Source organism: Typopeltis vanoorti, chromosome 20, assembly GCF_054136105.1.
Source record: "Typopeltis vanoorti isolate ZY-2024b chromosome 20, IOZ_Tvanoo_1.0, whole genome shotgun sequence".
NCBI lineage: Eukaryota > Metazoa > Arthropoda > Arachnida > Uropygi > Thelyphonidae > Typopeltis > Typopeltis vanoorti.
In genome coordinates this window covers 60,536,439-60,563,175 of record NC_143568.1, presented here as the reverse complement: position 1 = coordinate 60,563,175, position 26,737 = coordinate 60,536,439, and the positions used below count along the sequence as shown (strand labels likewise).

General features: G+C 35.5%; 1 protein-coding gene across 2 annotated transcripts in view; it reads right to left on the bottom strand.

Annotated features, from left to right (window-relative positions):
• Dnaaf3 (Dynein axonemal assembly factor 3) overlaps positions 1-26,737 on the bottom strand; it is a 223,732-nt gene that overhangs the window by 8,855 nt on the left and 188,140 nt on the right. For both annotated transcript variants that reach the window (XM_090410152.1, XM_090410151.1), the window contains exons 12-13: positions 22,807-22,933; positions 9,722-9,836 (exon numbers count right to left, since the gene is read on the bottom strand). In XM_090410152.1, coding sequence (XP_090266278.1) covers positions 9,722-9,836; positions 22,807-22,933 — 242 coding nt within the window. The remainder of the gene's footprint in view (positions 1-9,721; positions 9,837-22,806; positions 22,934-26,737) is intronic.

Genomic DNA, 26,737 nt, shown 5'->3' with positions numbered 1-26,737 from the left:
CTGACACCTTTGTTAACCACACTCTTCTTTAATTTCCAGAGATGACCTCTTGTTCTTCCATCACTTTCACACAGCTGAAACATTTCCCCTGCATCAATCCTATAAAAACCTTTTAGTAATTTGAATGTTTCTATCATATCCCCTCTTCTTCGCCTATCAACCAATCTCTGCAATCCACAAGCTCTCAATCTATCAATGTAGGGAGCATTTTTTATATCACTCACCAACTTGGTCACTCTTCTCTGAACCCTCTCCACAGCCTCCTCATCTCCAAGGAATCCAGGTGACCAGACCTGAGCACAGTAATCCAAATGTGGAAGTATCAATGCTTTATAAAGGGGAATAATAACCTCTTTATCTCTGGATGTCAGTGTGTTCCTCAACAACCAAGTAATCCTATGTGCAATCTTGGACACCTTAGCAATGTGTCCTCTGAACTTCATCTCCCTATCAACCAATACCCCTAAGTCCCTAGCCTCATCAATCTCTTGGAGTACCTTTCCATTGATGTAGTACACAGCTGGTAATCTTTTAATCCCAAAATGCATGACTTTACACTTTTCCACATTGAACTGACATCCATTTTCTTTTGCCCATTTTACCAGCTTATTTAAATCCTCCTGCAAACTTTCAACATCAGCTTGATCCTGTGTTAACTGCCTGGTTTTTCTTTTTCTTTCTTTAAGGAGTTCAGTGTAAGGTCGAAGAGATGCGATTACACTCCTTTTTATGTTTGAACTCTGTTTCCAAATCGTGGTCCATTTTGCAGAGTTCATCAGTCAATGTCTCTATGCTTGCAAGGATATGCTGTAAATTGGCTGTTTTCATATCTCTCAGAGGACCTTCTTCGTTTTCTTTCTCCTCTTTTGAATGTTGACTTAATTGTTCAGCTAATTCTTTTAAGTCTTCATTGGAAAGCGGTTTATCATGGCTCTCTAAGACTTCTGTCACATCTTCAATAACATTCTCCTCTTGCTCTAATTCCTCGAAGTCATGCATAAATGCTGGAAGAAGTTTTCGCCATGCTCCTTTTAAACACTTTGCTGACACGTCATTCCAAGCTACCTCGATGTTGTTAATGCCCTTCAAAATATCGAATGACCGCCAATAGTCTTTAATAGTTTTTCCTGAAGTGTCCAAGACTCTTACCATTTCCATAAATGTTATACGGAGGTAATAGGCTTTGAAGATTGATATAATCCTCTGATCCATCGGTTGCAAAAGCAACGATGTTGTGTTTGGGAACATGTAAACAACCTTGACATTCAATGGTGTTCTTACTTCAGCAAGGTTTCAAGGATGTCCAGGGGCATTATCCAAGAGAAGCAATGCCTTGGCTGGCAAATCATTTTCTTTACAGTCCATGCAGTAGGACAAAATGATTTGTCCTACTGCATGGACAAATCATTTTGTCCATGCAGTAGGACAAAAATAATTTGTGTACCAATCTATAAAAATGTCTTGTGTAACCCAAGCTTTCTTGTTCCATTTCCAATTGACTGTCAGCATGGCTTTTAGACCCTTGAAGGCAAGTGGTATCTGTGAATGGTACACCAACAGTGGTTTAAGCTTCAAAGTTCCGGAGACATTTGCACCCAACAAAAGCGTAAGTCTATCTTTTGCAGCTTTAAAACTTGGTTCTTCACAGGAAATGAAGGTGCAGATGGAGGTAAGTTCATACTTCTACAGACGTTAGCACGTGTCGGCCCATCTTCCATTCTTCGAATCACCTCCATCTTCTTTTCAAGTGTGATTGATTTCCACACCTTCTTAACACCAAGTTCTGCTAATTTTTCTGCACTTCTATTATCAGACATGGTACTTTATTAATTTAAATAGAACAATTAGGTAGATTCAACATTAAAACTGGGTTTGATACATATACGTCGTAGTAGCTCAGTAAACACTCAAACACTAGAGTGCCTGCTAGCTTTGTTTCTCAGTCAACCACACTACAGTAAGAAAGGATGCGCAGGCAACTGGCGTTAATATGAATCGGCATAAATTGAACCGTCGTAAACTGAGGGCTGCCTGTACATGTATCTCAGTTTGATAAAAACTTAAAAACTGAATTGGCACTTCTTGAATGGCATAGATATTATTATTCATGATATTGCTTCAATGATCCATATATATTGTTGCCATTCAGATTGGATATAAGATAAACACTTAGTGAATAGTTAATATTTTATGTGTCATACAAAAAAAAAAAAAATCTCATCTCAGGCTTTTTTCATCATTGATTATTATTTAGAACAGCAAAAGACTCATCGATATATATATATATATATATATATTAGGGTTACCAGGTAATTTTATAAACTTGATTATTTTACTCCTAATCCCAAGTAAGCAAACAGTTAAGTTTGCGCCTGAAACGTAGTTCAAGTCTAAAGGTGGTGCAACACCAGGGCAACTCATTGTAAAGGTGGGTAAAGCTCTGATCACTATTCTTAGTATTTTCCATAATGTAAAGCACATCTCACTAAGAGATGTATATTGCAATACATTATGGGTGGAGTCACTACCCAGACCGGTTTCAACCTTTTTTGAGGTCTCGTCAGTGAGTAGCAAGACCATAAATACCAAGGTTTTAGTAATACAGAGCCTTATCAACTTTACCTATCCAAGTTGCTAAAATGTGTTTTTATTTTGAATAATCTCTGGAGGAGATATAGATGTAAATAAGATTTTTTAACTTGGAAATAATGTATATTAGGGTTACCAAGTAATTTTATAAACTTGGTTATTTTACGTATATTATTTCTGGAAAAACTCCCATGTTACTCCTCTTAATAAACTATTATAATTACGGCTATTTTGCCTGTTTCAGTTTAGGAGTGCCCCTGTTTAAATGTCAAACCCCGACCAATAGGCGATAACACAAACACTTCAAAAACAGAAGCACCTACCCGACCTGAAATAGCATCCACTTTCCCAATGTGTTCAGATGACGACCGAGAATAGTCAAAACAGACCGCACCCCGTCAACCCTCTTTCCCCTTCCCCCCCTTTTTTTAAAAAATCAACCCTTTCACCTTTCCCCCACCCTATACAATATAGTAATATAATAAATATGTTTATATATATATTACTGGGAAAAAAACCTGAGTTTTTCTAATTTAATTCTCCCAAATTGCCTACCCCCCCACACACACTCAGTAGTTTTCAGACATCACATAAAGAAGAAAAGCCGCAACACCCAGAAAAAGATATGTGTAAATTTCTCTTCCTTATGCTACATATACTTTTTGGTAAATTACATCTACAATGCCCTAAGAATCCGTGAGTAAATAGCCAATGACATTTAAACAGGGGCACTCTTAAACTGAAACAGGCAAAATAACCGTAATTATAAAGACTTGAATTTACAATGAGTTGCCCTGGTGTTGCACCACCTTTATACTTGAACTATGTTTCAGTAAACGTAACTGTTTGCTTACTTGGGATTAGGAGTAAAATAACTAAGTTTATAAAATTACTTGGTAACCCTAATATACATTATTCTCAAGGTAAAAAATCTTATTTACATCTATATCTCCTCCAGAGATTATTCAAAATAAAAACACCTTTTAGCAACTTGGATAGGTAATGTTGATAAGGCTCTGTATTACTAAAACCTTGGTATATAGGGTCTAGCTACTGAGGAGACCTCAAAAAAGGTTGAAACCAGTCTGGGTAGTGACCCCACCCATAATGTATTGCAGTATACATCTCTTAGTGAGATGTGCTTTACATTATGGAAAATACTAAGAATAGTGATCAGAGCTTTACCCACCTTTACAATGAGTTGCCCTGGTGTTGCACCATCTTTAGACTTGAACTACGTTTCAGGCGCAATCTTAACTGTTTGCTTACTTGGGATTAGGAGTAAAATAACCAAGTTTATAAAATTACTTGGTAACCCTAATATACATTATTCCCAAGGTAAAAAATCTTATATATATATATATATATATATATATATATATATATATATATATATATATATATATATATATAAAGATTTATATATATACACACTTTCCTTTTCTTTATTTGTATATTTTTTTGTAAGATGATGCAAGTGTTCATGGCAAAACTAAGGTTTCCACCAACCTTGTTACAAAAAATAAACAAACTAGAAAAACAAAATCTAATTCCAAAGTAAGACTACTAAATGATTCAAGTATAAGAAATTTATACCAACAGAGGATTAATAACTACTTAGAAAAAATACAAGAAAATGAAGACATCGAGAAAGAATGGAATAATATAAAAGAAATTATTACATCAGCAGCATATGAAAGTCTAGAACACACAAAAAAATTACATATATGGGACAATGAAATAAAAACAATTTAATTGAAAATAAAAAGCTAGCTTTTAAAAGATGGTTAAGTAGCAAAAAGCAAGAAGATGAAATTGAATATAAAAAAAGATGAGCAACAGCCAAAAGAGAAACCAGAAAGAGACACAGAGAAAGCTGGGAAAAATTTGTATCATATCTAGAAAATGACATATACAAAATAAGACCCAATGCATATAAAAGACTAAAACACATGAATGCAAATATAAAAGAAACTGCAAATATAAATTGCAAAATAGACGAAAAAGAATTCTTATTATTATTACAGGCAACTCCAAGGAGTCCTTAGACTCATCGAGGGAGGCCCTAACATCATGTCAAGAACAACTGTTCAACAATCACACAGTATCTATCATACTTCACCTTGAACTCATTCACAGTCATGGCACCCACAACAGACTCTGGCAGCTTATTCCACTCATTCACCACTCTCCAAGTAAAAAACCACCACACTCTCGCCCAGTTTCCATGGATGTCCCCTAGTCCTCCCACCACCAGAAAATCCAATTCTTGGATTACTTCACAGATCTTTGGACAGATAATACCAACATAAAAAAAAATTATGCCAATAACTTACAAAATGCTCTAAATGATATAATACAATGAAAGAATTAAAAGACAACCTAAGTAAAATAAAAAATGGCAAATCAGCAGGAGAAGATGGGATAAACTCTGAACTGTATAAATTTGCTGGAAAAAAATTTCATCAAATTATTAAAATTTTTAAATAAAATATATACAAATGGACAAATACCAATAGAAAAAACAAGTATAGTAATACCTATATTTAAAAAAGGGATAAAACAAAATCTGCTAATTACAGAGGTATTAGTTTATTGAATACTTGCTACAAAATATATAGTAGAATACTTAATGAAAAATTGAAAATATACAGCGAAAAAATATTATTAAAATGTCAAAATGGATTTAGAAAAAGACACTCTACAATAGATGCAGCTTTTTGTTTAAAACTGCTTATAGAAAAAAGAATAAATTTAATTTAGAAACTCATCTTTTGTTTATAGATTACGAAAAAGCATTTGACAAAGTAAAAAGATACATACCGTTTGATATATTATGAAGAATAAATATACCTAATATTTTACAACATGCAAATTGAATATATACAAAGATAATGAAATAAAATAAAAATAAATGAAAAGTTTTTCATTCTCTGAAAAACAATCTATTAACCAAGGGATATCCTCTATCTCCAACACTTTTCAATATTTACATTAATGAAATATTAATACAATGGAACACTTTAAACAATTCAGGTATAGAAATTTCCTGGAATAACAAAAATGCACTATTATTTGCAGATGATCGGGTAATAATAGCAGATAAGGAAGACAATTTACAAAGAGCAATATATAATTTAAACGTTATAGTAGAACAGTTTGGAATGAAAATATAATATGAAAATATATAATGCCATTTTGTGGACAAACTCCAGTTAGAAGAAAAATAGTTATTAATAATAAAATAATAGAACAGATAAAAACTTTCGACTATCTTGGATGTGAAATATCATATGAAGGAGAAAAAGACATAAAATTAAAAACTTAAATATTTTTACAGATTATAGACCTGATAAATAGAACACTCAGTCCAAATATAGTACAAAAAAGAAACGTGTTAAAATATACAATACTTTAGCAGTGAAATTTGGGCAAAAAACAAACAAGATAAAGACTAAAAACAAGTGAAATTAGATTTATGAGAAGAACTGCAAAATACACATTATTAGACCAAAAAAGGAACGAAGATATTTTAAAGGAACTAAAAACTAAACAATAATAAACAAAAATGGACAGAACATATAAACTGAATGGCCAACGCCCAATATCCTAAACAAATAATAAAATATAAACCAATTGGAAAGAGAAGGCCAGGTAGAGTAACTAAGTAACACAGTACTACAAACCAATCATCTCTATGCGTGCTAGCACCGTAGCAGCAATTCATTGTTTATCATCAAGTGGCCTAGACAAAAGAAAAGAATGGTGTGAACAGATATCAATTATGTATTATTTAAATTAGTGAATATTAGTCAGAGTTAGAATGGTGAGTCTGTTGCCGCGGTATGATAGAGAGGAGTTTAGAAGGATGGCCATAATCGCAAATGACATTATGTGCAGGTTATGCAGATGGTGTGGTGTGGAATGAGTTTGATGGGCGAAAGGATTTATACAAGATGGATGGCCTGCATTTGAATGGATTTGGTGTGCGAAGACTGGAAAAAGTGTTGCTAAATGAAGTGAAAATGGATGTGCAGAACCAGGTAAACTAGAACTGCCAAGGATGGGGGGGGGGGGGAGTGATTATGCGGATATAAGTGAGACAGTTGAGTGTAAGAATGTATATAATGTACCCGAGCCAGCACTAAGGACAAAAAATCGGAATGGTTATTGGGATAGTTAGAATATCGTATCAAGATAGCGGTGGGACAAAGGGATCACTGCATTTCATGTATACTAATGCCAGGAGTATTAGGAACAAGAAGGAAGAATTTTTGGCCTTGATTGGATCTTCCTGGCCACAGGTTATTGGCATTAGTGAAACATGGCTGACAGAAGATGATATAGTTAGTGGGATAGAATGTGTAGTTTATAGTGTGTTTAGGAGGGACAGAGAGAATAAAATGGGGGGGGGTGTTATTGATGATAGCTGATGAACTGCAGCCAAGGAGAATTGAAGTTGTATTGCAGGATAGTGAAAAGAGCTAATTTGAGGCTATTTAGTGTGAGATTGAGACTGGCAGAATAAAATATACAGTTGGGTGCTACTATAGACCAGGTGATGGAATAGATAGTGGAGATAATATGCATAAACAAATTGATGGAAGGAGGGTAATTATTATGCGGGATTTCAACTATGGTAACATTGATTGGAAGGAGGAGAGGACATATGTGAGGAAGGAAATGGATTTTATTCAATTATTAAGGGATAACTATCTGAGACAGCATGTAACTGAAAATACTAGGGGTGTAAGAGTGCTTGACCTGGTAATAGCATCTGAGATTTTGACTGTAATGAATATGACCATGTTGCCACCAATTGGTGAGAGTGATCATAAGGTCTTGACCTGGGAGGTGGCTAAAGGTGTGGAATTTTCGATTAAGACAGGGTATATGTGGAATTACCGTGCTGGCAAGTATGACAAGCTTAGGAGATTGCTTGGATCAGTGCCATGGCATGTACAACTGCAAGGGCTGGATGTCGATAGAGCATGGGAAGTGGTCAAGGAGCATTTACAGGAGGTTATGGCTGATTGTATATCTAGGGTCCGAATAGTAAAACAAGTAGGGGTTAAATGGATGAATAACACCATTAAGCTTGAGCTGCAAAAAAAGAAACAACTGTGGAGGGAATTTAAAGAAAGAGGTGACCTGCAGGCACATGAACGGTATAAAGTGCAGGCCAGAAGGGTAACGAGTGTGGTAAAAAAAGCAAAAGCGGATTATGAAAGGAAACTAGCTATGGAAGCTAAAGAGAATCCCAAACAGTTCTTTCAATATGCTGCAAGCAAGAAAAAAACTGTACACGGCAAAATGATTTTAAGGAATGACAATGGGAAAGAGGTCACTGAATCAGTCGATATAGTGGAATTACTGAGCGAGCACTTTGCAAAATTATATCATCCAGGTGGTGACATTGAAAAAATAAAGGAACCATTAGTTTATATGGTAATTGTGATGAAGTGGAGTGAATAGTCTATTACAGAACCTTCATGTGAATACATCTGTGGGATTGGATGGTATACCGGCACGGGTCTTGCATGAAGCGGCTAAAGAATTATCAGTGCCCTTGACCATTTTGTTTAATCTGAGTCTCGGGTCTGGTTTAGTCCCAAAGGTGTGGAAAGAGGGGAAAATAGTACCACTGCATAAAGGAGGATCCAAGACTATGGTTGCAAATTACCGACCGATCAGCATATCAGGAGTCGTTGTCAAGGGAAAGGGCTTGGAAAAAGTAGTCAAGGGAAAAATACAGAAATGGATTGATGATAATGAGGTACTGTATGGGGGACAGCATGGCTTTGTGAAGGGTAGATCATGCCTCAGTAACTTGCTCAAGTTTTATAACACGGTGACGGCTGAACTGGATAAGGGTAATGGTTTACAGTGATACTGCTGGACCTGGCAAAGGCATTTGACAGATACCACATGGAATTCTTATCCGTAAACTACAACATATGGGAATGGATATAGGGTTGGTGAGATGGATAGGTGGGTGGTTGATGGACAGATAGTAGCTTATTCAGGAGTAGAGTCCAAAAGACGGCCTGTGTAAACATCAAAGAGTAGTTTATTCAGGAGTAGAGTCCAAAAGACGGCCTGTGACTAGTGGTGCGCCACAGGGTTCTGTTCTTGGACCACTGCTGTTTAATTTGTTCATTAATGATATAGGGAAGGATCTAAGAGGTACAGTTCATTTGTTCGCTGATGATGAAAAGTTAGGTAGGGCAAGTGAATGCAGAAGATGTCAAAATCTTGCAGGATGATTTGGATAGATTGGAGTTCTGGGCTAAGGAAAATGGATGTCAATTTAATGTGACAAAATGTAAGGTTATGCATTTTGGGGTGAAAAGATTAGCAGCAGTATACCACATTGGTGGAACTGTACTCCAGGAGATTGATGAGGCCAGGGACTTGGGAGCATTGGTGGATAGGGAGATGAAGTTTAGGGGGCACATTGTGAAAGTAACAAAATCAGCTCATCAACTCACTTGGCTGTTGAAAAATACCTTGATGACCAGAGACAAGCAAGTTATTGTACCTCTGTACCGAGCCTTAATAAGACCTCATCTCCGCTACTGTGCCCAGATGTGGTCACCTAGGTTCCTTCTTGATGGGGAGGAGGTGGAGAAGATCCAGAGGCGAGTGACTAAGATGATAGCAGGTCTATGGAATGAACCATATGAGAACAGGTTGAAGATTTGTGGGTTGCAGAAATTAGTTGATAGGCGGAAAAGGGGAGATATGATTGAGACATTGAAGTTGCTAAAGGATTTCTATAGGATTAATTCAGAGGATATTTTTGAGATCAGGACTGGTGGTGGGAGAACTAGGGGACACCTATGGAAGCTGGGCAAGAGTGTGGTTAGAGCTGGGTTCATTACTTTTAGAGTGGTAAATGAGTGGAATAAGCTGCCAGAGTTCTGTTGTGGGTGCTATGATGGTGAGTGAGTTCAAGGCAAGGTATGATAGATACTGTGAGAATGTTGTATAGTTGTGTGGACATGATGTTTAGGGCCTCTCTCGATGAGTCTAAGGACTCCCTGGAGTCACCCGTAATAATAATAATAATATCAGAAATATTAATTAACTCACAAATTATTTTATGATGTTCTAAGATTATGATAATTACCTGTTTGAAAAATAAACAACATCAAAAAACTTTTCATATATAGATTTCTTATGAAGTCCTAAAATAGACGTCAGAGAAAGAAACCATACTTTTGCCCATTCTGTAGGAATAAAATCTGAAAAATTTTACTTAATATTAATTAAAGAAAATGTCATACTACATAAATATAATTAGAGATATAAATAAAAGTTGATTGTAAATTTTTGCATTTAGAATAGTGTTCAGGATTTTAAGATTCTATATGATAAATATGTTGTCAGTTGAATGAACCTCCCATGATGAGTCTGTTGACTCTATAGAGGGTGTAATAATAATAATTAACAGGGACAGGAAAGTCATTTGATTGTAACACTAAATATATTTTTCTAATTAATATAAATCACAAAAAATTACTGTTACTGCTAATGAAGAGAAAAAAAAATCTATAAAAATAAATCTTTACTGAAATCCAAGTGTCACTATGGTTTTAAACTCACAAATATTCTAACATAAAGCAGAGTGATTATTATTATTACACCCTCCATGGAGTCGACAGACTCATTCTGGGAGGTTCATTCATTAATTAAGTAAAGAACATTATATAACAATTAGTATTTACAAATAACTATATAAAATTATATATACAAAATTAGGATTAAATAGTGCAGATGGTATGGTGGACAGCAGGAAACAGAGCAGAGTTTTGCACTGAGTTCTTGGCCTCATTAGAAGTTTCACATAATAATAAAAATCATTTAATATAAATAATTAATAAATGATTATTATTCAGGAACTTCATGGGGTCATAACTCATCATAGGAGGTCCATCTTAAACAACATTCTATCATATCATACCATTCCTTAAACCCATTCACTATTCATGCTCTCACCACCCAATCAGGCAATGCATCCATGGTCCAATCACCCACCATTGCAAAAAAAAAAAAAAAAAAAAAAAAAAAAAAAAAAAAAAACTCATCCTCTTATTCCTGTTCTAACCAAAAAAGAATTCCCCAGTGTTAATCCTGTAACTACCTCTCAAAAGTTTAAATGTCATCTCTTCTATCAATCAAACTATGCAGTCTGCATGTCCTCAGCATATCCTTATAGCTAGCAATGTATAGTGCTGATATCATTTTTGTTATCTGCAATTGCACCCTCTACAAGGTTAATTTATTCCCTTCAAATCCAGCAAACAATTCAGAGCACATTAATCTAGATAATGGCATGACCTGAGCTTTAAGAAAGATGTTGACCTGCTGGTCAGCATCTTTCTTAGTCAACATTTTTCCTATTGCAGCAATCCTTTGGGTAACCTTTCTGACATGTCTCCTAAACTTCAAGTTTCTATCAATCATCACCTCACAAGTTCCTTGTCTCCTACAGTTCCTTCAGCAGAGCATATAGCCTCCCATCTATGGATCCCAAACTTCAAGACCTTAAGACTGGATATTAGGAGGTTGTTGAGAAGGATAAAAAAAAAAAAGATAGTGTGATAGGAAAGGTAGTCAGCATGCTTCCCAGATATAAAAGTGATAACATCAGGCAGAAATCAAGGATTATAAATGATGTTAGCAGAAATTTGTAAAGAGAAAGCAGTGTAATTTAAAGATACCAAGAAATTATATTCTTGGTTTAATCCTTTATCCAAGTGTAAGCAAACAAGTTTGAACCAGTGTGACACCTTTTGACTACTCGTATAGGAAAATATGACTTCTGCATTACTCCAACCTTAAGGATATGTGTCCGTAAGGATATGTGCTTTGTATTATGGGATACCAAGGCAAGTGATGTGAAGTTATTAACTTCTTTATACGAATTGCCTCAGTCATTAAAATACTTCAGGTGCAAACTTGTTTGCTTACACTTGGATAAAGAATTAAACCAAGAATATAATTTCTTGGTATCTTTAATTTATAGTATAACCAAGTGGAAAAACTTGCAAGGAGTGTAATTTGTTAATGTGTAGAATGAGTTTAAAGGACAAATTGAGCTGTATAACAGCAATGGACTTCATTTGAATGGTTTTGGTGTGAGTCATTTGGAGGGACTTCTGCTGGAAGGGAAAGTAATAAGTACAGAAAATGAATTTGAGTAAGTAAGAAGTGATGTGAAGGAGCAGAAGAGTAAAGAAGAAGAGACTGAAGTCATGCTTATCAATAGAGGTGAGTAGCATGAGTGTAGAGAATAAGTCTGCAAGACAAACAGTGAAACTCAGGGTGAACAGGAGAGCACAGCATGAAAATGACTGATGCTCAAAGAGGAAGCATACAAAGACAAGAAGGGAATGGGATGGACTGAGATGTAGGGAGAACAGTTGGATTTGAAGAAGGTCCTAGGATGGGTAAGGGGAAAAAGAAATGGCTTGAGAAAGGTATGGAGAGGTCACATCTCATACATGGTATCGGTAGAACTTGTTATAGATCCAGGAATGAACTGTTATGTTTGTATATGAATGCCAGAAGTATAAAAAAAAACAAGGGAAATGAAATGGTTACATTGAGTTTGTTCATCCAAAACCTGTTGGAATAAGTGATGCATGGTTGGATGAGGATGACAGTCTGGAATAGAAATGGAAGGGTATGATGTTTTTGTGAAGACAGAAAGGATAACAGTAAAAAGGGGGGTGAAATGCTTCGATAATAGAAAACAATTGTCCATACAAGGTAGAGATGAAAGGGGGAAATAGTGGCAGTGCTTTTGAGGCAGTATGGTGTGAGACAGAGATGAAGAGAATGAATTACTTAGTAGGATGTTGCTATAGTCCTGGTAATGTGGATGGTAGTGACCATGAAATGTATAAGCAAATTAGCAATCAAACAGGAAAAGGGTGATCATTATGTATGATTTTAATTATGGCAATATAAATTGGGATGATGAGACAGCAAATGGAAGTAAAGAAAATGAATTTCTTGAGTTTTTGGGGGGATAACTACCTCAGACAGTATATACCACAGAGGGCACATGAGGATTGAGGGTCTTGGATTTGATCATCTCATTGGAGATGTCAAATCTCCCTGCAATTGGTGAGTGACCATGAAGTGATTACCTGGGTGATTGCCAGCCATGTGAGGACTTCCAAGAAGAAAGGATATATGTGGAACTAAAAGGATGGTGATTATGAGAAGCTCAGGAGACAGCTTGCAGCCATTGCATGGAATGAGGAGTTGGGTGAAAAGGAGATCAGTGCTGACTGGGTGCTAATTAAGAACTATCTAGTAGAAGCAATGTCTAAATGTATTCAAAGGGTCAGAAGGTTAAATTAGGTAAGTGTGAAATGGATGAATGAAGAGATTAAGGATGCAAATACAGAGAAAGAAGGCATTATTGGAGGTAACATAAGATGAGTGGTAATAATTAATGTCATGAGGAGTACAAGAACAGGCAAGGAAGGGACACACTTGGTGAGAATAGCAAAAGAGCAGTATGAGCAGCAGTTAGCTAATGAAGCCAAAAAAAAAAAAAAAATCACTAGGGAGTTCTTTTGATTATGTATCCAACAAAGAAAAAAAATTACTGTAGGATAATACTGACTGGAAAAAAGGTATAAGAACAACTTCTGCAGAGGATATAATTAATATTTAATGAGCAGTTCATAAAGGTCTTTCATCCTTGTGAATGTGACATCATGGAGAGTTTGAAAGTAGCAGATGAGGAGGAAGAGAGACTGACTTTAGGCAAGCAAGAGGTATATGGTGAATTGAGCAAATTTTATGTTAATAAGGCTGTATGACTTGGTGATATATTGCCATGTATTTTGAAGGAATGTGTCAGGCAGTTGACATCTGCCTTGACATATTTGTTTTATATAAATCTTACATTGGTCAAGTTCCCAAGGAGTGGAAGGAAGGGAAGAGTGTACTGCTTCTAATGGAGGTGACAGTATCCTAGCATCAAATTATAGTTAATGAGCAGTTCATAAAGGTCTTTTATCCTTGTGAATGCGACATCAAAGAGAGTTTGAGAGCAGCAGATCAGAGTGTCAGGTGTTGTCGTTAAAGTGTTGGAGAGGCTAGTGAAAACCAGGATCCAGAATTGGGTTGACAACAGTGGTATTATCTTTGATGGACAGCACAGATTTGCATAAGAGAGGTCATGTTTTAGTAATCTACTTACTTATTGCAATAAGGTGATAGCTGCATTGAACAAGGAAGATGGATACGCAGTGGTATAGTTAAATTTTGCAAAAGCTTTGGATAATTGCCACATCATAAGTTAATAGTGAAATTAGAGCTGATTGGGTGGATATTAGACTAGTGCACTGTATTGGAGGTTGGCTATCTGATAGGTATCAGCAAGTTGTGTATGGGGTGAACAATATCCCGGAAGAGTAAAGTCACTAGTGATGTGCCTCATGGATCTGTTTTAGGGGCATGACTGTTTAACCTGCATGTTAATGATATTGGGGAGGATTTGAATGGGAATATTCAGTTGTTTCCAGATGATGCAAAGTTGAGAATAACTATGAGGAGTAGAGCAGATATCATGGCCTTCCAAGAAGACTTGAATAGATTGAGTGAATGGCCACAGAAGTGGAGATGCCAATTCAATGTTGCAAAATGGAAGGTTTTAAAATTTCGAAAACAAAGATGGGATATAAAATTTACTCTTGGTGAAGATATATTGTTGGAGGTGGAGGAAATCAGAGATCTTGATGTGATGGTAGATAGGGATGTAAAATTTAGAGGACACACTGCCAAAATTGTGAGGACAACACAACAAATTCTGGCAACGATACAGAGGACACTGACTTGTAGAAGTTAGAAGATTCTGGTTCCATTGTATAAGGCCTTGATTAGGCCCATGTGGACTACTGTGGTCACTTGGTTTTCCAAAGGAAGAAGAGATATTGGAAGGGGTCCAGAGACAATTGACTAAAGTAATTTCTAGTCTTTGGAATCATTTTTCTAACTTCCTCCCTATCAATCAATCTATCATGTCAGTCAATCACTTAATGAGATGCTCAGTTTCATCCTACGCATGCTTCATTCACTCTTCATTGTCCCCAACTCTTTCTTACATCTTCCACTCTAATTTCATTATTATCACTATTAGCAATTCCATCTCTTAAATTGTTTACATTGATCATGCTACTTTCATTTTTCAAAGAATACAATCTATTCATATTGTACAAGTACATGCTCTTTCTTTTCATTCCTCATAGTCAAAAACTTTTGGCATTTTTTTTTGACACACATTGGTAAAGGAAAGAATTTAATATAAATCCTATATATTTTGCTCATAGTAACATGATTATCATTCAGGGAGAATACAGAAAACTGGTTACAACACTCAAAATATATGAATCACAAAGCATGAGTATACTTGTCTCTGTCACAGCTTAGTGAACAGGAAAGTACATGATTAAAGTTCAAGAGAATCAAGTATAGCTTTGTAATTCAAAGTTAACTAAATAATTGATTTTAAAAAAATTAAAGTTTATATCAATTACTTCCCAGAACTTTAAATTCAATCATCAATTCCTTGGAACTTGTGAAACCATTCATCATCTCCTCCTAATCTCAACCAATCCAACTGCTTGCTGTCCCGCTGTTACCTGCTGTGGCAAAACAGTCATCTCCTTAACTGAGATCCCCATTCTGAAGACATTATCAAATCAAACTCTTTGATCCAATTTCTTTTTTGATGTAGTTAATGTAGCTTTGATGTAGTTAATTTATTTTATTTCATTTATTTATTGTAATTTTATTTTCACTAGAGGTCAGGCCAGTAGAATAACCATTGATCAAATCATTATCTCCTCAGCATACTGTGTGAAATGTAATTTAGCTTGTCTCTATATATATATGTGTATGCTCCAGATGATGAATTTAATATGAAGGTCAAAACATCGGGAAATTAAAATAATTATTTATAACATGGTTGTAGACTCCATAATTTGTGTAAAATGAATGCTGATCATTGTGTAACGCTAAAGGAAAGAAGAAAAAAAAATGGATCTAGTTTCTTCTTTCACTTGCAGACTGAGAAAGTTGTCTTGCAACATCTCAATAAATTCTCCTTTATTCTTATCATGAGTTTACTCTTCTATCCATCAATATTCATATGATTAAGTCAATCATAATGATTACTAGTTTGGTACCTATCAGGGTAATTTGGTGATGCACTTCATCATCTCCATTAACTGAACTGTCAGGTCTGTAGTCACACTCCACCACATACTTTATCCTGTTAGCCTCTAATTCATACCAGAGTCTCAAACTCACTGCTACATGGACATTATCACTAGCATTGTTTTCATACCTTCTCTATTATCCTTCCAAAAAGTACTGTACGTTTACTATCGATCCAGTTACTAGGTCTGACTTTGAGAGCCACGTTTCACTAATGCTGACAACTTTAGCCACAGTATATTGACCCAATCAAGAAACTCAAGTTCTTTGTTCCTGACTTGTGACATTTGTGTATAGACATATTAAGTTATCAGCTGGCTTATTCATATACTGACATCTGCAGTCTGCTGGGCACAACTCCCCCCCCCCCACACACAATTACTAATAATCCTCAAGTTTCATCATCTGTAAACAACCGAACATATTCCTGCAGTCTTGTGACAATATCATTGATGTAAAGATTGAAGAGTAATGATCCGAAGACTGAACCCTGTGAAACTCCACTAACCTTCCTACTCCCTGATACTGCTCCCCCATATACAACTCTGATATCTACCAGACAGCAGATCACCAATCCATTCCACTAACCTGATATCCAAACCCATCAAAAAAATGGTGGCTGTGTATGCCTTATCCTCATTCACTGCTCTTGCTAAGCTATTGTAAAAGGTAACCAGATCATTAACAACAAGAATGCCCTTTAACAAATGTATGCTAGCCTGCATAAATAATATTGCCCTCATTTCCCCAATTCTTTGAGTTCTTATCAATCTCTCCAGAATCTTAACAACTACAAAAGAAATGCAAAGTCTATACTTTGATATCTCTATTCTACCACCACTCTTATTGCAATGGTACTATCTTATCCTCCTTCCACTCACCAGGAACCCAGGATCAGAGTTTTCCTCTTCTTTTCAGTAGTATAAAGTATTGGGAGGGAGAGATGTTTTGATTAGATGAAAGAAGGAAAGAATTTTAGTTTGTCAGGCTGGTATGGTTATCATACAGTCGGTGAGTTTATTGCACTAGAATTTGTTCTTTTATCACATTATTTTAGAAGTACAAATAAAACATGTTTTTGAAAACTAAAACCTTGTCCCATATTTAATCTTTGAATTTTAAAATTAATGTTATCTTTACATTTGAACAATACTTAATATTTAATCTTAGATTTAATGTTTATTCTTCTGTTTTGCATTTAATTCCAAATTTCACTTAATATTGTCAGGTAAAATTTCTATCTCTAAATAAAAAAAAAAAAATAAATAACTTCTCAGAAAGTTCAAAACTCATTATAACCTAGGACAGGACTCTTGAAGTATATCTTTTAACACTCTTAAATAACCAAGAGTGTTGAAAGATATTAAATATATTCATAGAATTGTTGATATTAATGTTTGTTAATGTATCTCTTGACTCCATGGAGGTTATTGAAATAATAAAAATTATTATTAATTTGAGGATTAGTGAGTAATGGATTGATCCATATAACTTAAGCTTAGCTGATCACTTTTTTCATCCACATTTTTCAATGTGGAATGAAAAAATAAAAGCAGAAAAGCAGGGAGTATGGTAAGTTTGAAACATTGTGAAATTTTTGAAGATTTTTGTTACATGGGAGGATGAATGGTGGGCAAGAGTAAATAGCTTGCAGAGAGAGAGATAATGTGCTAAAAGAGAAAGTGGAATGTCTTGGGAATGAGTTGAGAGTGTGTGAAAGAAGAGATTAGGCAACTGGAAACAATGAATGTAAAATGAATCAGAGTAGGAGTAAGAGAGAGTTATGGGAATGATAAAAGAGGAGAGAATAGGTAAACCAGTAAAAGAGAGGGAATGAGAAAACTGTGAGAGTGCTGGAACCAAGGATGGATAAATGATAGGAAGATAGGTAAGTAGGGAAACAAAGAAAGAAAGTGTTTAGAGGAGAGAGAGAGAGAGAGTGAGTGAGGAATACAGGTGAGCAAGGAAGAAACAGTGGTAAGATGTGTGATGTATGAAGATTCGATGATCTGTTTGTGTGCAAAATAGGATGCCTAATGAGTATTTGCCTGGAGGAACGATAGATAGTGTGACTATTGCAATTAAGCAAGGTGAAAGGGTGGATGAGATGATTGTAGGCACGAATGACTTGAGAGGCAGTGTGAATCGGGTGGATCTGAGATCTGAGGTTCATGCTTCAGGTTTTATGGAAGAAGACAGAGGGAAGATTGTGTATGTGTGTTGCCCAAGTATCATAATGCAGAGCCACAGAGAAGAGCATCAGTCATCATCATCATCATGCGTATCAAGGATTTAGGCCTGGCATGGCCTATTCCGGCCTTAGAAGTCATCGTTGAATCATTTCAGAGGACGTCCTGGTTTTCTTTTTCCTAATGGCTTGTACTTTAAGGCTTGTTTTGGTAATCTTTCTGTTTTCATTCTTTGAACGTGTTCCATCCATTGATGTTTATATTTTATAATTTTTTCTATTACTGGTTCTTGGTTTAATTCTTTCATAATTTCTTCATTTCTTTTGTGATCAAATAGGGTATACTTAGCAGTTTTTCTCATAAACTTCATTTCTGCTGTTGTTAATCTTTGTTTGTCTTTTTGTTTTATTGTCCAGATTTTGCTTCCATACATTAAGACTGGTAGGGCTAATGTATTGTATACTTTTAGTCTGGTTTGTTTTTGAACTAGGTTTGGTTTAAATATAGAGTTAATTACACTTGTTATTTTTAAATATTTTGTGATTTTTACGTTTATATCTTTTTCATTTTCATATGTGATCGTACATCCTAGGTAGTTAAATGAATTCACCTGTTCTAAGATCTTGTTATCTATTACTATTTTAGTTCTTGCTGGATCTAGTCCTTTAAAGGCCATAGTTTTTGATTTTTCTGTTGATATTATCATACCATAATCTTTGGATATCTCATTTCTTTCTGTAGTTTATCTTCAGAGTTTGTAATTATTATTTGGTTGTCGGCAAAGAGGAGAGTGTTTAAGTTTACTGTAGGAGAAAGTTTAATTCCTTGATGTATATTTTATATTAAAAAGAGTTGCTGAGAGGGGACATCCCTGTCGGACCCCTTGGTTTATCTCTCTCTTATATGATATCTCGTGATTTAATCTTATTTGTATTTGATTATTTTCATATATACTTGTGATAGCTTTTAGGATATTATTTGGTATTTGTCTTTCTTTTAATATGTTAAATAATATGTTTCTTTTAACTTTGTCAAATGCTTTTTCAAAGTCAATAAATGCAATATCTGTTTCTAAATTGTATAAATAATTATTAATTATTAAAATTATTATTCATTTTAGGCAAAAGGCTGGGTCTATACATGATTGTCCTTTTCTAAATCCATTCTGTACTTCTAAAATAAAGTTTTCGGAATATTTCATTAGTTTGCTATTTAAGATTCTGCTATATATTTTGTAACAGGAATTTAGTATACTGATACCTCTATAGTTTTTAGGGTCATCTCTATTACCTTTTTTAAAGATAGGAATCACAATTGCTTTTTTCCATTCTATTGGGGGGGATACCAGTTGAATAAATTTTATTTTAAAATGATAAGAGTCTTTCTTTGAATCTAATTCCTGCATATTTATATAGTTCTGAACCTAGTTTATCTTCTCCAGGTGATTTTCCGTTTCTTGTTTCTTTCAGGCTGATTTCTAATGAACAGCATCAATAATGAATAGTATAATAGTCAGAATGTGTCAAAAGAGGCTTAGAATACATGGATGCTTGGAGGGCATTTGAGAACAGTGAGGAAGTGTATGTGAAAGGCAGCCTGCATTTGAATAAGGAATGGCATCTGGAGAGAGTGCTGTTCTCTGAACAAATCAGTATGTCAATGCAGGGGAACTAGAATTATCAGGGTGGATGGTAGCAAGGGTGGCTTCTTGTAGGAATAGGTGATTGGGAGAAGGGGAAATACATTGGGTAATGCTGAATCCAGTGGAGTCTGGAGGAGATAATGATAGGTATAGAAACAGTGACAATGCCTTGATTCTTTATACTAATGCCAGGAGTACCCAGAATAAAGGAGATGAATTGGTGGTGCTGATAGCTTCAGCCTGTCCATAGATCATTGGGATCTCTGAGATGTGGTTAATGGAAGATGATATACTGACAGGAATAGAACTAGCAGGGTATAGCATTTTTTTGGCAGGATAGGAAGGGAAAATGCGATGGTGGAGTACTGCTTATTATAAGTGATTATTCAGAGTGGAGGATTTGGAGGTCAATGGCACTGATGGTTTTGAAATCTTATGATGTGAAGTAGAGGTGGGCAGGACAGGATATTTAGTGGGGTGTTGCTACAAGCTGGGGATCTCTGAGATGCGGTTAATGGAAGATGATATACTGACAGGAATAGAACTAACAGGGTATAGCATTTTTTTGGCAGGATAGGAAGGGAAAATGCGATGGTGGAGTACTGCTTATTATAAGTGATTATTCAGAGTGGAGGATTTGGAGGTCAATGGCACTGATGGTTTTGAAATCTTATGATGTGAAGTAGAGGTGGGTAGGACAGGATATTTAGTGGGGTGTTGCTACCAGCTGGGGAGCAGAGAGGGTAAAGAGCAGGAGATGTTTAGGCAGTTGAGCTTGGCAAGTGCAAGAAGAATGATTGCTATGGGAGATTTTAACTACAGTAATATAAACAGGGAAGAGAGAACGGAATTTCTGGATTTTCTTGAGGGCCAAATGTCTTGGGCAACATGTAGTAGAAGGAACATGAGGTTCAAGAGTTTAGATTTGGTCATAGCATCAGTAGAGCTGATTATAACTGAGATGAGATCTTGGCCCCAGTTGGAAAGAGAGTGACCATGTTGTTCTGACTTGGAAGATGAATAGACATGCAGAAGTATCAAACAAAAAGGAATGTATGTAGAATTATAAGGCATGTGATTATAATAGTCTTAGATATAGACTTGGGGCAGTTTCGTGGAGGGAAGAATTGGAAGACGAGAAATCATCAGTGCTTGGGAAATCATCAGAAATATTTATTAGCAGCAACAATAGCAAGCTATATACTGCAAGGGAAGAAGAGAACACAACTGAGTTTAAAGTGGATGACAAACATCAAACAGGAACTGTAGGTAAAAAAGAGGCTATGGAAGAGATATATCTCTTATAAGGAGAGGGCGTGGAGAGCAGATGCATGAAGAATATGAGACTCAGGCAAAGAGAGTGACTAATATGGTAAAGAAGGCAAAACTGGAATATGAGAAGAGATTGGCCCTGAGATCCAAAGAAAATACTAAGGAATTTTTTTTCACTATGTGGCCAGTAGGAGGAAAAATGATTGTGGAAGAATGATATTGTTAGCTAAAAATGGGAACAGAGTGACTTTTGCAAAGGACATAGTGGGGTTGTTCAATGAACACTTTATTGGGTAATTCATTCTGGAGAAGTAGGTTTTAATACTTGAGGGATAGGGCAGTTTCGAGGTTTAGAAGTGCAAGAAGAGAGTGTGTTTTAATTACTGAGTACTCTGGATTTCAATAAAGCAATGTTACTGGATAGGACTTTTCCATGGGTTTTGAGAAAATGTGCTAAAGAACTGACAGCTCTGTTGACCTGGCTTTTCACTGAAAGTCTGGCCAAGGGTAGTAGTAGATTGCAAGTGTCAAACTATAGACCAGTTTGTACTTCATCAATAGTTATTAAGATCTTGGAGAAATTAGTGAGGAATCATTTACAGTGTTGGGCAGGTGAAGGTAATGTTAACTGTGCAAGTCAGAATGGATTTGTTAAGGGATACTCTTGTTTTAGTAATATGACTGCTTTTTATAACAAAGCGACAAGAGCAGTTAATAAGGGAAAAGGCATATTCAGTCATTTTTTCCACTTGGATTTTACAAAGACATTTGACAGGGTACCATATGATAAGCTGATATTTAAGTTGCAGCACATGGGTTTACATGTAGTTTAATGAACTGGATTTCGGATTGGCTATCGGGTATCAGAGAGTTGTGTATTGGGGGGGGGGGGAGCAGTATCAAGGAGGCAGAATGTTACAAGTAAGGTCCCACAGGGCTCAGTACTGGGACCTGTATTGTTTAATCTTTAATTCTTGAAGTTTGGGATACATCAATGAGAGGCTGCATACTCTGTTTGAGGAACTTAACTGGAGGAAGTGAGGGAGACAAGGTTCTATGTGTGTGTATGGGGGGTGGAGAGTGATGACTGATAGAAACCTGAAATTCATGGAACGTATTGCAAAGGTGGTGAAGGTAACCCAGGGGATTGCTGCAATACTTAGTTAATTAGCATATGATGATACAGCAGCCGTGAGTGCAATACTGAGAAGGATGCTGGCCTGCAGAGATAAGAGTTGTCATTCCATTATATAAAGCCCTGATCAGACCACACTTGGACTATTGTGCTCAAATTTGGTCCAGAGGATTTGAAAGGGATAAATTAACCATGGAAAGAGTGCAGAAGCAGATAACTAAGATGGTATCAGGACTGTACAATGTTAATTATGAAGATAGGCTGAGGGAGTTTGGACTGCAAAGCTTGGTAGATAAGAGAGAGGTGATATGGTTGAGACTTTTAAACTGTTGAGAGGTAGTTACAGGAGGATTGACACTGGGGAGTTTTTCCCTTTTGGTGGAACAGGGGGATAAGAGTGAGGACAAGGGACCATCTCCTGAAAGTTATGAAAGGAAGATTGAACTGTGGAATGCAATATCTGATAGTTGTGAGAGCACAAACGGTCAATGAGTTCAAGTATGATAGAGTTTGTTTTGTAAGATAGGCCTCCCACAATGATTCTCGTGACTCCATGGAGGACTGAATAATAATAATAATAATAATAATAATAATAATAATAATACATTTATGTCTCTAACTCCATAATATTACTCATAGGCTTTAAATGTACTGAATTCTAACATACAACTCTTACAAAAACACATGTAAGAGTTTAATATATATATATATATATATATATATTGTTAACTTACCTGTTAATTTCACTTCTTCAATAGATGGCAAATCAGAGGAAACAGGTGATGGTTGTTTTGGTTTTTGATGGTGAATCAATTCATACAGTAAAGTATAAATATTATGAAATGAAATATCTTGTCCATTCTATAAAGTATATAAAATACATAATGTGATGCTAAGAATTTTGACATTATCAATAAATTAAGATCAATGTAAATGTAAGTTGCATATACTGTTGTTGATATAACAAATACTACCAAACAGATAAAATGTATATTCAATGTTATATAATGTATTCTTATGGAAACTCTTGAATGGTGTGTGTGAATCACAATTAATGAAGAATGAATTTAAGAGTTCAAGGTATGATAGATACTGTATGAATGTCGAATAGTTGTGATGAAAATGATTTGGGGCCTCCCTCGATGAGTCTAATGACTCCCTGGAGTTGCCCGTAATAATAATAATAATAATAATAATATGTCAGTGAATCAGTCAGAAACTAGATTTGTCTCATCTCAGATGATAATCAACAATTCAAAACCAATGTTCAAGCCAGTGAAACACATAATCAAAAAGCAGTAATAAGCAGCAAATATGGGGACTCTGAATGGAATATGTATCTTTTACATAGTGCAATATTATCTTAATGTTCTAGTTTTTGATCAATTTTGAAACTTAAGTTTTTAAGAGCAAACATTGTTTACTCTTGATAAATTAAATTAATAGTACTGTTTATAATCATTTTTAATAAAGTCCAATGCCAAGCTGACTTTAATTTTACCTTTCAGCTTTATATACTAGTATAAAGAATTGCTGTTTTGTGACAAGGCCTAAACATATTAGATACACATTTAGTGAATTTAAACAGCCAACACCAAAAATCCACTTCATAACAACAACAAAAAAAAAAAAAAAAAAAAAAAAAAAAAAAAAAAAAAAAAAAATAACTATCTGCCTTTCCTAGACAGTTACATGCCTTTCAAATGGTCCATTATCTTTTTCTATTTATAGAAAGCTAACCCATACTGGGAGATGGAGATATTTAGATAATGACACCAGCCCAACAGTACAATATACTAAAATCACATAGAGTGAAGGCGATCTGTACCATTGATATTGCTCTTATCCAACTGAACTTGCCTATCTTCACCACACACACACACTTTCAGCCAATAGCTATAACTCCCCCCCCCACAAAAAAGTAATAAAATACTAAAAGATCCCCCCCCCTCCTTTCCCTAATACACAAAATCAAAGCAAAATTGTTACTATCCCATATATTCAGAGCACATCTGAAAAGATATCCTGAGTGCTTAATAAATATAAGCTTCACACCATATTCAAACTATGTATCAAACTAGCAATCCTCATCCATTCATCAAGGACAAATTTTATCCTTTATCACATCCAGGACTAAATAGGTGCCTTATACTTACGATATGGTTTACTATGGACAGATAGGAAGATCTACTGATGTAGAAATACATTTGCCACCATCCTGATGACTGACCATGCTTTGGATCCCACCACCTTCCCACAAAATGAAAAGAAACCAAAGTGCTACACAAAGTCATTATTACAAATTGGAGAGGCTATTTTTGGAGTTGGCAACAGCAGCTATGAAGTATTGCTCAACAAGTATGGTTGTATTGGTTTGCTAAAAGTTTTCAAGATGGTCATTTTAAAATTGAACTAATACTTGTAAAACTTCTCTTTATCCAGTAATGGATAACACTAAATTAAGTATTATGCATTACAATTTTAAACCACTTCCATCAATAAGTAATTGTTGATGTTTACATAATGTGACTAACTGTGCTCTCAGGATCATGGGTATAAACCAGCAAAATGTTAGCATCTAAATAATGAAATATCTTATTTATTTCATTATTTAATTGTGTTATAAATTTGGTGACCTCATGTGCAAAGTTTTAATAGTAAAAAAAACTGCTACTCTGCTGTTTAGATTTCCAACAAGAACAAGCTCTTCCTGTATCTTTACAGCATAATACTATCCTCTTCAAGAGAACTTTTTTTAAAAATTGTGCTGCTGCTGCTTCTTGACTCGAGCCTTATTTGTACCTGTGGGACACAGTCACAAATGAAAAGACAAAACCATGAAAACAGGCAGAAACACAGAAAACATTACCTGCAATCTCAATAGAGTGCCTATAGTATAAGAAAAAGATTTCAGCTATTTGGGTGTCTTTTTTAATCAAGTTGGAAAATTAAATATGGGAGTAGACAATAGAATAAGCAATGCTGATGCAAAGAAGGAGCCAGCTAAATAAACTAATATGGAAAAACTAGTTGAATAAACTAATTTTTCCATATTAAAGAATGCTAGACTAGAAGTATACAAGACTATATTCAAACCAGTTTTAACTTATGAATCTGAGAATTTGATTACAAATAAAGCAATATATCAGCTATAGACAATAGAATTGTAAGAAAACAAAAATACAAGATTGAACAGATTGCATCAATGGCAGTATCATACTGAAAACTGAAGATATTATGAACGAATTTCATTGTTAGCATTCCGGAATATGTATTTGCAGAGCTAATCTAAGATGTTATGCTTACTTGGTCTGCATGTTAGCCTAATGGCTTTGCACTTCGCAACCATATGCCTGGGGAAGAAGTGTTCTAGGTTCGATTCCCATCGACGATGTGAAGAGCTTAAGGATCTTCCTCAGCCATAGCCAAGTTAGCCAGTCTTAGGCATGGGCAGCAGGTTTTTTTTTCCCTAGTTTATCTGGGGTTTTTCATCCCACAAGCAGGCAAACCAGTCCCGTGAACACACATGCATTACAGTCAAGAATACCGCCCTTATGGGATGCGGCAGAGGAGTGGCGAGCCAGCTGCATTAATACGCCAGTAAACCTCTCATTAGGAGGGGACTCAACCCGTCCTTGGACGGATGAGTAAATGGAATGGATGGATATGGTCACTTAGCAAAACAGATGTCTGATGTCAAAATGGCAAGAAAATTGCCCACAAGGAGACCAATATCTAGTGGTCTAATGTAGTTAGAAGACTGAAATATAAGATCTGACAGTATGCAGATAACAGATTAATTTGGAGGAAAGTTGCTGATAGGAAATTTACATTATTTTATTTTATTATTTATATGCTTTTCGTATAAAAATATCAACATGTGTTGTTTGACTGTTCACCTTAGAATTCAATGTACTTAACATATGCAAAGTATCTCGTTTGTCTTGTGTTGATAATTCAGATTTTTCAGAACTGCATACTAGACAGCTGTGGTAACCTGCATTATTGATGTGATAAACTGGATATTCTAACCAATTTTAAATATTATCCCAAGGAGCTAGTGCTTGCCCTGATAGAAACGAACAACTGCTTTAATCCATGAAAAGTTCCTACAAAAAAAAATGTTTGTTCTCGTAGACAGGCTTATACGTTAGTTATGCATTACTAAATCAATTAAGGAATTTAACAACATAGATACAAATATAAATTAAATTACACTTTAATAAATATTTCCAATCTTTCGGCAATGTCACATTGCCATCTTCAAAAGGAACTTACAAAAAAAGGCATGTGCATGTAGGCAATACAACACGGTAACTGAGAATGAAGAGATGAAGCAATTGTTCTCCTAAAAGTCCTGATGGTGTCCTCCAGCAGGCTAAGTAGGTGTTCTTGGCCGTTGTGCTGAAAGGCTGCTGATGTAAGCCTCCCAAATTTGGGGCAGTCGCATACAACCAAATTTGTTGAGGTTTGGAGAATTTCTTAGGGCTGAGGCTGATTTCATAAATAGTCTTTCGAATTTGTATTTGCTATGGTGTATTACTGTAGTAAATACAAATAGCAAATACCAGAATGGCTGTACTTGTGAAAACGGATGTAGTCCTTGTGTTCAGAAATTCTGATATTCGCTGTCCTGCCTGTTTGGCCAAAATAAGACAGTTTGCA